The 13,613-nt window shown below is 39.6% G+C and overlaps 3 protein-coding genes across 4 annotated transcripts in view; 1 reads left to right on the forward strand and 2 right to left on the reverse strand.

The window, feature by feature from the left end:
• The window catches only part of LOC116543880 (zinc finger protein 708-like), a 24,907-nt gene extending 14,811 nt beyond the window's left edge, over window positions 1-10,096 (reverse strand). The window contains exons 1-2 of the mRNA XM_032269838.1: window positions 9,975-10,096; window positions 8,749-8,844 (exon numbers count right to left, since the gene is read on the reverse strand). Coding sequence (XP_032125729.1) covers window positions 8,749-8,844; window positions 9,975-10,008 — 130 coding nt within the window. The 5' untranslated portion in view covers window positions 10,009-10,096. The remainder of the gene's footprint in view (window positions 1-8,748; window positions 8,845-9,974) is intronic.
• The window catches only part of LOC116543866 (zinc finger protein 429-like), a 785,602-nt gene that overhangs the window by 439,024 nt on the left and 332,965 nt on the right, over window positions 1-13,613 (forward strand). The window lies entirely within an intron of this gene.
• Window positions 10,039-13,613, reverse strand: part of LOC116543870 (zinc finger protein 430-like) — a 123,787-nt gene continuing 120,212 nt past the window's right edge. The window contains exon 4 of one of the 2 annotated variants that reach the window (XM_032269829.1): window positions 10,039-10,101. In XM_032269829.1, coding sequence (XP_032125720.1) covers window positions 10,085-10,101 — 17 coding nt within the window. In that variant the 3' untranslated portion in view covers window positions 10,039-10,084. The remainder of the gene's footprint in view (window positions 10,102-13,613) is intronic. The other variant, XM_032269830.1, reaches the window with a different exon arrangement.

A 13,613-nucleotide genomic window follows, 5' to 3' on the forward strand; every position in this document is an offset into this window, starting at 1 on the left:
CAAAAAAAAAAAAAAAAAAAAAAAAAATCACAATAGCCCGAAAGCGGTGGCTCCTGCCTATAATCCCAGCACGTTGGGAGCCTGAGGCAGGCAGATCATGATGTCAGGAGTTTGAGACCAGCTTGGTTAACATCATGAAACCCTGTCTTTACTAATAATACAAAAATTAGCTGGGTGTGGTGTTGGGCGCCTGTAATCCCAGCTACTCGGGAGTCCGAGGGAGGCTCCAAGGTTGCAGTAAGCCAAGATTGCACCACTACACTCCAACCTGGATGAAGAACAAAATTCCGTCTCAAAAATAAATAAATAAATAAATAAATCACGATACCACAGTTTTATTACAGAAATATTGTTTAACATTTTAAAATTTGATTATAAACTATATCTGGCAAAACATCCATGAAAAAGAAAAAAGAGACATTATACCTTTTGATTTTAAAACACATTAAAAGCTACAGTAACCAAAACAGTGTGATACTGGTACAAAGGAAGATAAAAGAATGAAAGAACAAAATAGAGAACCCAGAAATAAAGCCTTCTGTATATGATTACATGATTTTTCCTAAAGTTGCTATAAGCACACAATATCAAAAAGTGTTAAAAACTGAATATCAACATGAATAAAATTTGGATTATTTCCTTCAACCATATGCAAATAATTTAAAAAATAGACATTTTAAAAAACCAAATCTCTTTTAAATATAGAAAAAATATAAAAAAGACATAATATGGGTCTAGGCACCATTTTCTTAGATATGACATTCAATGCATGAAGAACAAAGAAAATGAACAGAAAAATGTAACTACGCTATACTTCAAATTTCTGCACATTAAAAAAAATACTCAATTGAGTGAAAATGCCTTCTAGGAAGCAGGTGAAAATCTTTGCAAATCACATGTAATAAGAGTTAATATTCAGTATAAACTCCTAAAACTAAACAATAAAGCTAAATAAATTTAGAAATGAGCAAAGCACTGAACAATATTTTATCAAAAAAATACACAAATATGCTGGGCGCAGTATCTCACACCTGTAATCCCAGCACTTTGGGAGGACAGCACAGGCAGATCATGAGCTCGAGTTTGAGACCAGCCTGTCCAACATGGTGAAATCCCGTCTCTATTTAAAAAAATACAAAAATTAGCCATGTGTGGTAGCATGCACCTGTAATTCCAGATATTTGGGCAACTGAGGCAGGAGAATTGCTTGAACCTGGGAGGCAGAGGTTGCAGTGAGCTGAGATCATGCCACTGCATTCCAGCCTGGGCAACAGAGTGAGACTCCATCTCAAAAAAGAAAAAAAAAGATACACAAATGGAATACAGCATTTGAAATAAAACATAAAATATTTTCTGGAGAAACACATACAAATAAAAATGAAAAACAAAACTGCCTCAGATTCATTACAATGGCCACTATAAAATGTTTCAAAACACCAAATCTGTTCATGATGTAATAAAAATGAAACTCATGTTGATTGTTAGCAGAAAACAAAGACTCAAGTCATTATTTTAAAATTTTATGTTTCTCAAATAATTTAAATGGACTTATCATCAAATACAGCAATTTTATTTATGTATCTATAGTTCAAATATGCAATATAAGACATGGAAGACATATTTGAACAACCATATTTATTGGACCCATATTCACAAACGACAAAAGGCTGAAGCAACTCAGATGTCTCGATTTATAAACACATCAAAAATGTAACATATACATACAATGGAATATTATTCAGTATTTTTTAAATTTGTTTTTAAAGCTACTGCAAATCAATATTATTCAGTATCAACAAAGAAAATTGTGTCACATTTTAAGATAAACTTTGCATATATTATATCACCTATACAAACCAGCAATGATGTGATGGATACTGTATGATTTCACTTAGATATATTAAGTAGTCACACTTACAAAAACAGAAATTGGAAGGGTGTTTGTCAAGGGCTGGGGAAAGGGCAAATGGATTGTGGTTACTTAATGGGTATTTGGTTTTAGTTTCACAAGATGTAAAACTTGTAGAAGTCTTTTGCATAACAATGTGAATATACTTAACATGCCTGAAATGTAAAACTTCTTTTTGACAACACAGGGTCTCACTCTGTCACTCAAGTTAAAGTGAAATAGCAGAAGTAAGGCTCACTTTAGCCTCGAACTTCCAGGCTCAAGTAATCCTCCTCTCTCCATCTCCCAAGTATCTGGAACCACAGGTGCACACCACAATGCCTGCCTATTTTTAAAAATTTTTTTGTAAAGTGGGAATATTTATATGTTGCCCAGGCTGGTTTTACACTTTTGGGCTCAAGTGAACTTCCTGTCTTGGCCTCTCAAATATCTGAAACAAAAGATGTGAGCCACCTACATGTCTGACCCTGAAATGTACACTTAAGTAGATTTAACACGCAAAATTTCATGTTTTTACAACAGTTTTCTAAAGGAAAAACTGCAAAAAATACAGATTTATAAATATTTTCAAAAATTACCTTCACACCACAGACATGTTTCTCTTACACAAAGAAAATATGTATTCATCATTAAATACATTATGAAAATAAGAAATGGTGAAAATACTTCCATGACCATTTGCTTACAGAAGATAAAACAACTACTGAAAATCAGCTAAGAAAGAATATATATAACTTAAGCCATAACCAATATTGGGGTCATATTTATAGATAAACAAACAAACAAACATATCTAATCTGTGATAGACAGATGGCTATCTTTTTATTTTTATTATTTATTTATTTATTTTATTGTTATTTTTTTTTCTTGAGACGGAGTTTCGCTCTTGTTACCCAGGCTGGAGTGCAATGGCGCGATCTTGGCTCACCGCAACCTCCGCCTCCTGGGTTCAGGCAATTCTCCTGCCTCAGCCTCCTGAGTAGCTGGGAATGCAGGCAGGCGCCACCATGCCCAGCTAATTTTTTGTATTTTTAGAAGAGACAGGGTTTCACCATGTTGACCAGGATGGTCTCGATCTCTTGACCTCATAATCCACCCGCCTTGGCCTCCCAAAGTGCTGGGATTACAGGCGTGAGCCACCGTGCCCAGCCCTATTATTTATTTATTTATTTTTATTATTATTATTATTTTTTTTTTAAATGAAAAGACAGAAGGGGGAGGGGGAGAGAGAGATACTGTTAAATTCTGGAGTGCAGTGATGTCATCCTAGCTCACTCACTGCAGTCTGGACACTCCTTGGCTTGAGATTCTTCCATCTCAGCCTCCAGAGTACCTGAGACCACAAGCACGTGCCATTGTGCCCAGATCATTTTTTTATTTTATTTTATTTTATTTTATTTTATTTAAGAGACAGGGTTTCACCATGTTGGTCAGGCTGCTCTCGAATTCGCGACCTCAGGTGATCTGCCTGCCTCAGCCTCCCAAAGTGCTGGGATTACAGGCGTGAGCCACCGTGCCTGGCGACGACATATGGCTATCTTTTTTTCTCTCTCTCTCTTTTTTTTTTTTTTCCTTTAAGACAGGGTTTCACCATATTGGTCAGGCTGGTCTTGAACTCCCCACCTCAGGTGATCTGCCGGCCTTGGCCTCCAAAGTGCTTGGATTACAGGCCCGTATGGCTATCTTTTAATTAAACCTCATATTGACTTAAAGTATACAAGCAGAATTACAAATTGACTAAAAAACACATAAGAAAAAACAAAAAACAATAAGCTGATGTTAAGAAACCTACACTAAAAAAACCACTAATATGAAACTGCACAGCAATAAAAGACATGTTCACTCATAATATTTGTTATGCAACATTAATGTACCATTAAACAATCTATCTAACTACAGTATTTAACTGTAACTGTGTACTCATGAAAGCAGGTATTTTGAATCATTGGCATGCACTGTGTGGCAGTGAAATTTCAGAGAGCATGCAGTATAATTATAAACAAAATATTCGAATGAGAAACTTTTAATAAATAAGCATCAAAAAGAAATGAGTGGCCAGGCTCAGTGGCTCACATCTGTAAGCCTGGCACTTTGGGAGGCTGAGACAGGCAAATCACCTGAGGTCAGGAGTTCAAGACCAGCCTAGCCAACGTGGTGAATCCCCATTTCCAATAAAAATACAAAAAAATTCACTGGGCATGGTGGCGGGCACCTGTAATTACAGCTACGTGGGAGGCTGAAGCAGAAGAATCACTTGAACTTGGGAGGCAGAACTTGAGCCTGGGCAACAAGAGTGAAACTCTATCTCAGAAAAAGAAGGAAAGAAAGAAGTGATAACTTTTATGTTTTAAACATAAGCTATTTGTACACAAAATAAAATGGCTGTAATGCAACTTTAGAAGCAACGAACAGGCTTACATTGCTAAATTTAAAAAATACATTTTTTCAAAATATATTTAGAACCTCTGATATATTAAACAAATATTTAGCAATAAATTATATTATCATTTAGATATATGCTAAAGAAGGCAGGGAAAAATCCTGGGTGGTTTTTTTTTCCGTCTGCAGCAAATTTAAATTTATAAGTAACTATTAAACATGGAGTGTCTACCAATTATCTTAATTACTTTAGGCATAACATGTAAATTATTGCATAGTGTCCTAAATGTCTTAATCTAGAATTACAGATAAGTTTGAAATAAAAGATAGAAAATAAAAATGTATAGCAAAAGAAACATCAGTAGGATGAAAAAATGAAAACAGCTATATTTGCTTATCCCTCCCACAACAAGAAAATGTCTCATCCATTCCTTAAATAAATGCCTTATGAGGGAGTCAAGCATCGTGGCTCAAATCTGTAATGACAGCTACATGGTACATAGAGGTTGAAGAATTGCTTCAGGCCTGGACTTCAAGACCAGCCTAGGTTATAAAGCAAGACCTTGTCTTCAGTATAAATGCCTTTAAGAGAGCTTTGAGAATTTAGGGAGGGTTGTGAAACTCTGCTAAAGCCCAAGATTGACGAGTGTTCCTTTTCAGAGGACAGGTCCTCATTTAAGTGGGAAACTACAGGTCCCCTGGTCTTGGCTACACATCAAGAAATGGTCCACTGAGAACTGTGAAGTTACTCTGAAACCATCTCAAACTCCCCGCAGTTACAGTTTGGGAGAGAATTCTGAAGTTACTCTGAAACCATCTCAAACTCCTCCCAGTTACAGTTTGGGAGAGGTTCTGGCATTCTTGAGACCTGGAAGAAGATATCCATTTGTAGCCATGCAGGCAGGCCTACAGACCTTGATCTTGACTGTGGTCGCTGAAGCAGGTCAATGACTCAGTTCCAGTTCCATGGGTAACAGTTCATGGCCAGTTCTGTCTACACAGAAACCCAGAAATTTTCTCTGGTACTCAGTGAAAGCCATACTCATTCACATCCTGATATAAGGGCCATTTTATATGGACCTGACTGTAGAAATCTACCCTAGTGTCTGCTCCACATATAAAAGTCCTGAAGAATATTTAATTTAAAAAAAAAAAAAAAAAAAAAACACTGGGAATTACAACTACCTAGGCCCCTTGTAACAAGCCAACTAAATGTGGACCCTAGTGCAGACGCAGAAGCCTTGTGACCAAGTTACAACCCCAATTCACTACAAACCCCGGAGGCATTTTAGAACCCTGGGAACCCAACTAAAGAAGATCTTTACCTCCTGAAATCAGTTTATGAAAACTTGAGGAGTTGTTTGTTTTCACAGACACCAATATAAAACTATATTGTGCCCATTGCCAATGCTTCTATTTTAACATAGCACCAGAAATATTTGGCAAAATAATGAATAAAAAATATTTTTACCAAAACCTAAAATGCAATAAAATAAATAAATGGGGGAAAAAAAAAAAAAACAAAAAAAAAAAAAATATATATATTTTTTAAAAATTCATTGAAATTGAAGACAAATAAGTAAAAAGTTGTTTGAGGAATAACCTTATACATAAAAAACTATAGACAGCCAGGCGTGGTGGTGCAAGTCTGTAATCCCAGCACTTTGGTAGGCCGAGATTGTCAAGAGATCGAGACAATCCTGGCCAACATGGTGAAACCTGTCTACTAAAAATACAAAAATTACCTGGGCATGGTGGCATGCATCTGTAGTACCGGCTATCAGGGAGGCTGACACAGGAGAATCACCCCCACCCGGGAGGCGGAGGTTGCAGTGAGCCAAGATCGAGCCACTGCACTCCAGCCTGCTGATGGAGTGAGATTCCATCTCAAAAAAAAAAAAAAAAAAAAAAAGAAACGAAAAAAAGACAGTACATTGAAATTTGCCTAAGCTAATAGATACACTCAGTAAGTTGACAAAATATAAAATTAACATAAATGTGCAAGTTACTGTTTTATACACTTAAGCTATTGGATACAACAAAAATAAAAAATCTCTTTTTTTTTTGTTTTGCTTTGTTTTTTGAGACTGAGTCTTGCTCTTTGACCCAGGCTGGAGTGCAATGGCACAATCTCAGCTCACTGCGACTTCTGCCTCCCGAGTTTAAGCGATTCTCCTGTTTCAGACTTCTGAGTAGCTGAGATTATAGGAGCCCACCACCACTCCTGGCTAAATTTTTATATTTTCAATAGAGACCATATAGGCCAGACTGATCTCAAACTCCTGAACTCAAGTGATCCACCTGCCTTGGCCTGCAAAAGTGCTGGGATTACAGGCCTGAGGTGCCAGCCAAGAAAACAATCCTTTTAAAAATAGAATTAAAATAATGAATTTCTAAGAATTTAACCAAAGAGGCAAAAAATCTTTACAATAAAAGATATAAATCAATAAAAGAGGCCGGGTGAGGTGGCTCACCCCTGTACTTCTAGCACTTTGGGAGGTGTAGGCGGTGAGGGGGATTCTCTGAAGTCAGGAGTTTAAGAATAGCCTGGCCTACATGATGAAACCCCATCTCTACTAAAAATACAAAAAATTAGCTAGGGATGGTTGCAGGTGCCTGTAATCCCAGCTACTCAGGAGGCTGAGAGAGAAGAATGGCTTGAACCTGGGAGGTGGAGATTACAGTGAGCCAAGATTGCACCACTGCACTTCGGTCTGGGCAACAAGAGTGAAACTCTGTCTCAAAAAAAAAAAAAAAATCAATAAAAGAAATTAGAGAAAACATAAATTTTAAAATATTTCATATTTATGGATTCAAAGAATAATACTGTTAAAGTACCATGTTCTCTGATCTATATATTCAACAAACGTCCTATCAAAATTCCAGTGGCATTATTTTTACAGCAATAAAAACTACACTTCTGCCGGGCGCGGTGGCTCACGCCTGTAATCCCAGCACTTTGGGAGGCCGAGGCAGGTGGATCACGAGGTCAAGAGATCGAGACCATCCTGGTCAACATGGTGAAACCCCGTCTCTACTAAAAATACAAAAAATTAGCTGGGCATGGTGGCGTGTGCCTGTAATCCCAGCGACTCAGGAGGCTGAGGCAGGAGAATTGCCTGAACCCAGGAGACGGAGGTTGCGGTGAGCCGAGATCGCGCCATTGCACTCCAGCCTGGGTAACAAGAGCAAAACTCCGTCTCAAAAAAAAAAAAAAAAAAAACTACACTTCTAAAATTCACAAGAAACTACAATGAACTTCAAATAGCCAAAGCAATCCTGAGGAAAACAACAATGCAAAGGGGCAATTATAATTTATACTTTATAATTTCAAACTATATTTCAAGAATATAGTCATAAAACAGGATGGAATGTGCAGAAAATTAACATAAAAACCCATAGAGGCTGGGCATGGTGGCTTATGCTTGTAATTCTAGCAATTTGGGAGGCTGAGGTGGGTGGATCACCTGAAGTCAGGAGTTCAAGACCAACCTGATCAACATGGAAAACCCCATCTATTAAAAATACAAAATTAGCCAAACATTGTGGCACATGCCTGTAATCCCACTTGAGAGACTTAGGCAGAAGAATCACTTGAACCTGGGAGGCAAAAGTTATGGTGAGCTGAGATTGCCCCGCTACACTCCAGCCTGGGTGACAGAGGGAGACTCTTGTCTCAAAAAAAAAAAAAACAAAAAAACAAAAAACAAAAAACAAAACAAAAACAGAGACCATTACAAGTACACAGTTTAGACATCATACAAAAAAAGAACTAAAAAAGTAATTTAAAATAAAGTTTCTCTGCCGGGTGCGGTGGCTCAAGCCTGTAATCCCAGCACTTTGGGAGGCCGAGGCGGGTGGATCACGAGGTCAAGAGATCGAGACCATCCTGGTCAACATGGTGAAACCCCGTCTCTACTAAAAATACAAAAAATTAACTGGGCATGGTGGTGCGTGCCTGTAATCCCAGCTACTCAGGAGGCTGAGGCAGGAGAATTGCCTGAACCCAGGAGGCGGAGGTTGCGGTGAGCCGAGATTGCGCCATTGCACTCTAGCCTGGGTAACATGAGTGAAACTCCGTCTCAAAAAATAAAATAAAATAAAATAAAATAAAATAAAGTTTCTCAAAATCATGCCGATATCTGGATGATACCACAAAACAATAAGAAGCCAGTCAGATTGTATAGTGTTTTATATGCCATGAAGAGGATTTTGGCTCTCACTGTAAACTTGAAGGAAGATCAATGTAGGAAAAGTAGACTCCTTTGAGAATTTGAAAGCATAAGAGAGAAGATGGCCCTATGTCAGAACACAACAAAACAAGCAAACCCCTCAGGCTTCCCAGAAACTATTTGCTTTGGAACACAGCTTCCCAAAACACACTGTGGGGACTGGATTTTTTTTTTTTTAAATCTTCCAACTTTTCAACTATGTCAACTGTTTTATTCACTCTCACCTACCTGGGGGCTTGGCTGCCACACTGTGTCTCTTCATATTCCAGGGATCTTTTCCTTGCTGCAGACAGGTGATCAGATCTGCCTTAGAGACAGCAATACCTGGTTTATTAAAAATAAGGAACATGAATCTTGCTCATATTCTCTAATTACCAACCTACTACCGTAATTAGTAAAAAGGATGTCATAGAATATTCTAGAAAATAATCCCAAAATACTATTTAATGACACAAAGTTCTTAACATTTAGAAAATATTTTAAATTAGTAGGTTCTTAATTTCACTACCCAGTACTTATGAGTCAAAAAGTAGTGGTGGCAAGCCAATTTTTACAAGGGGTCTACAATAGTTTATACCACTATATTTCTGAAATTACTACTCCTCTGGAGTGAAGGATACAGACCAACTCAGGAATGTAAAAACTTCAGGCCAAGATAAAACATCTTGAAGTTTTTTCTACATGGACAATTCCTCAAGATTTTTTGAAAACAGGGATTAGAAATTAATTTATGAGGCCGGGCGCGGTGGCTCAAGCCTGTAATCCCAGCACTTTGGGAGGCCGAGGCGGGTGGATCACGAGGTCAAGAGATCGAGACCATCCTGGTCAACATGGTGAAACCCCGTCTCTACTAAAAATACAAAACATTAGCTGGGCATGGTGGTGCATGCCTGTAATCCCAGCTACTCAGGAGGCTGAGGCAGGAGAATTGCCTGAACCCAGGAGGCGGAGGTTGTGGTGAGCCGAGATCGCGCCATTGCACTCCAGCCTGGGTAACATGAGAGAAACTCCGTCTCCGACTAAAAAAAAAAAAAAGAAGAAAAATATGGAAAGCGGGCCGGGCGCGGTGGCTCACGCCTGTAATCCCAGCACTTTGGGAGGCCGAGGCGGGTGGATCACAAGGTCAAGAGATCGAGACCATCCTGGTCAACGCGGTGAAACCCCGTCTCTACTAAAAATACAAAAAATTAGCTGGGCATGGTGGTGCGTGCCTGTAATCCCAGCTACTCAGGAGGCTGAGGCAGGAGAATTGTCTGAACCCAGGAGGCGGAGGTTGCGGTGAGCCGAGATCGCGCCATTGCACTCCAGCCTGGGTAACAAGAGCGAAACTCCGTCTCAAAAAAAAAAAAAAAAAAAATTTATGGAAAGCATAAATTACCAAAAATTATTATATAAAAAAAGAGAAATGAAACCTTTAGGGTATATAAGGAATTGTGTATTAAAGTTATTCTCACCCAAGAAGGCCAGGTTTCTGTAGTTCTCTAACATCACTTTTCTATACAAATCCTGCTGTGCATTGTCCAGGCATTGCCATTCTTCCAGAGAGAATTCTATGGCCACATCCCTAAATGTCAACGGCCCCTGAAAAAAAAAACACACACACACACGTACACACACACAGATTTACAAGTGTCCATGGGAAGAATTTATCATTTAAAGTTAAATAAGAGAGTAAAGAAAATTGGTTCAGACTTATAGGAATGAATGAAATTATCTAACAAGTTTTAACCAAGAAATACTCTCTAACATATTCTCTAAGTCTGAGAGAAGAGACTGGTATAAGCTTCACAAAACCAGTGTGTATATATATATATATATATGATACTTTCATGAATAATAAAGTATAAAGCTAAAGGCATAAATACAAACATGCACATTTTTAGTTCTATATTTGCATCACAAAGAATGAGCTGTCCATATGTTTCAGACAAAAAAGACATGTTGAGTTAGAAGGCACCTCTTAAGGCTGGGTGAGATGGCTCATGCCTGTAATCCCAGCACTTTGGGGGCCAAGGCAGGTGGATCATGAGGTCAAGAGTTCGAGACCAGCCTGGGCAGCATTGTGAAACCCTGTCTCTACTAAAAATACAAAAAAATTAGCAGGCATGGTGGCAAGCGTCTGTAGTCCCAGCTACTCGAGACTGCACCCCAGCCTGGGTGACAAAGCAAGACTCAATCTAAAAATAAAAAAAGTTTAAAAAGCACCTCTTAAATTTTAATATGTAAAATAAACTGAAGATCTTGTGCAGATTTTTTTTTAAGAAGATATGAAATAAAGTCTGAGTCTCTGAATTTTTAAGAATCTCACTAGTAATGCCAATGTGTTTGGCCCAAAAAGAATATTTTCCCAAGGCGGGGCGTGGTGGCTCAAGCCTGTAATCCCAGCACTTTGGGAGGACAAGGCGGGTGGATCACAAGGTCAAGAGATCGAGACCATCCTGGTCAATATGGTGAAACCCCGTCTCTACTAAAAATACAAAAAATTAGCTGGGCATGGTGGCACGTGCCTGTAATCCCAGCTACTCAGGAGGCTGAGGCAGGAGAATTGCCTGAACCCAGGAGGCGGAGGTTGCGGTGAGCCGAGATCGCGCCATTGCACTCCAGCCTGGGTAACGTGAGTGAAACTCCGTCTCAAAAAAAAAAAAAAAAAAAGAATATTTTCCCAAACATCCAGTAAGTGGAAAAGCCTGTGTTTTACTCAGTTTTTTTTTTTTGATCTGTAAACAAAGATCAAAAGACTCTTCATTTTCTAAAGACTGAGATAATGAAAAGAAAACCTATGAAAGGAAGGCAGCTGCCAGATTAAATGTGATGGTTTATGCACAGCTCTTTTTTTTTTTTTTTTTTTGGGGTTGGGGTTTTATTCTTCTTACCCAGGCTGGAGTGCAATGGCGCGATCTCGGCTTCTCTCAACGTCTCACTGTTGGTGTCAGGCAATCCTCCTGCCTCAGCCTCCTGAGTAGCTGGGATTACAGGCACGCGCCACCATGCCCAGCTAATTTTTTATATTTTTAGTAGAGACGGGGTTTCACCATGTTGACCAGGATGGTCTCGATCTCTTGACCTTGTGATCCACCCGCCTCGGCCTCCCAAAGTGCTGGGATTACAGGCTTGAGCCACCGCACCCGGCCCTGCACAGCTCTTCTTTAGCTACATAAAGATAGTTAATAATGACAAGAAAAATAAGTAACTTTATAGTGAAATAAATATTTCAGAGCTCTTTAAGTCAATTTTAAAATGAACTGCACTAAGACAATGTTTTATGATGTGCTGATGCACAGAGAAGAACACAACATCACTGCTGAGATATTGCCACGGAGAGAGAAACCGACAAGCGCCGGGCGCGTGGCCTCAACTTTGGAAATTAGCTGGGCATGGTGGCACGTGCCTGTAGTTCCAGCTACTCAGGAGACTGAGGCAGAAGAACTATTTGAACCTGGGAGGCAGAGGTTGTAGAGACCCAAGATCACGCCACTGCACTCCAGCCTGGTGACAAAGCAAGACTATGTCTCAAAAAAAAAAAATTAGCAGAGACCCTTGACTGTCTGTCAACAGAATTTTAAAAATTAGTTAAAACAAACTGATCGGGGGAATGAAACACAAGTAGAGAAGTTAACGTTTGTGACAAGTAAACAACTGGTACCCCAGGAGGCAGAGTAGACACAGCTCTTCATCTGAAACATGTTTCACATTTAAAAAGCCATGTTTTCTCTTTCACCTTTTTTGGAAATCCTTTTCAGGTGACATTCTCTAGAGTAGTTACACCAGGATCTTCAAAAATTCCTTTAAAGGTGTCAGCACCAGCTGTTTAGCTGCTAGCCTCACACCCACAGATAAAAGAACCAAGAACTGCAGAAAAAGCCCACCCATTTCTGTTTTCTGTAACAGAAGAGATTCAGGAACCATGAGCTGCTCCATGAATATAAAAATACGTTCCGCTATTTCTGTCTTCAGAAGTGTACCCCCACCACAAATACCAGCAAGTTCTGCTTCAGTAATGAAAACATGAGTCACACTGACCTCTTGCTATCAAAACCAAACAGAAGAGTCCCTGTGACCAAGCGCAAAGGTGAAATGTAACTCTCATAAATGTATCTTGAACCCCTCATACTAAATTCTGGCCTCATCTCATAGTTACATGAGACGCAAGTAAAACAACATAAATAGTTAAGCCGGGCGTGGTGGCTCATGCCTGTAATCCCAGCACTTTGGGAGGCCGAGGACGGTGGATCATGAGGTCAGGAGATCGAGACCGTCTTGGCTAACATGGGAAAAGCCTGTCTCTACTAAAAACACAAAAAATTAGCTGGGCGTGGTAGCATGTGCTTGTAATCCCAGCTACTATGGAGGCTGAGGCAGGAGAATCGTTTGAACCTGGGAAGAGGAGGTTGTAGTGAGCTGAGATCATACCACTGTGCTCCAGCCTGGGCGCCTAGGTGACAGAGCAAAGCTCCGTCTCAAGAAAAAAACAAAAACAAAAAAAACTTTCACCTAGAAAAAGAAACAAAACCTGTGGAAAAAACACAAGTAAAGAGATTTCTGCAAATTGGCCTTGTAATCCTAATGAGAAGCTTGGGCTGATAACCACTTAGCTAAGCATTGCCTCCCAAACTTTAATGAGCTCAAAAATCACTTGGTAATGTTGGTCCAACTCTATGTAATTCTGCAGGTTTGGAAAGGGTCCACGGATGGATAATTCAAACAAGTCCCCTGTCAATGCTGATGCTGCTCCCCCAGTCTCATTATTAGCATCAGTTAGAGAAAGCAGGCACAGCACAGGGTCCCTTACACTCAGCACTCCTGTCACAACCAAATACTTCCGGTACAAACAAACAAACAAGCCGGGTGCGGTGGCTCAAGCCTGTAATCCCAGCACTTTGGGAGGCCGAGGCGGGTGGATCACGAGGTCAAGAGATCGAGACCATCCTGTCAACACGGTGAAACACCGTCTCTATTAAAAAACTACAAAAAATGAGCTGGGCATGGTGGCGCGTGCCTGTAATCCCAGCTACTCAGGAGGCTGAGGCAGGAGAATTGCCTGAACCCGGGAGGCGGAGGTTGCGGTGAGCCGAGATCGCATCATTGCACTCCAG

Source organism: Sapajus apella, unplaced genomic scaffold, assembly GCF_009761245.1.
Source record: "Sapajus apella isolate SASKATOON/1434 unplaced genomic scaffold, GSC_monkey_1.0 scaffold199, whole genome shotgun sequence".
NCBI classification, from domain to species: Eukaryota; Metazoa; Chordata; class Mammalia; order Primates; family Cebidae; genus Sapajus; species Sapajus apella.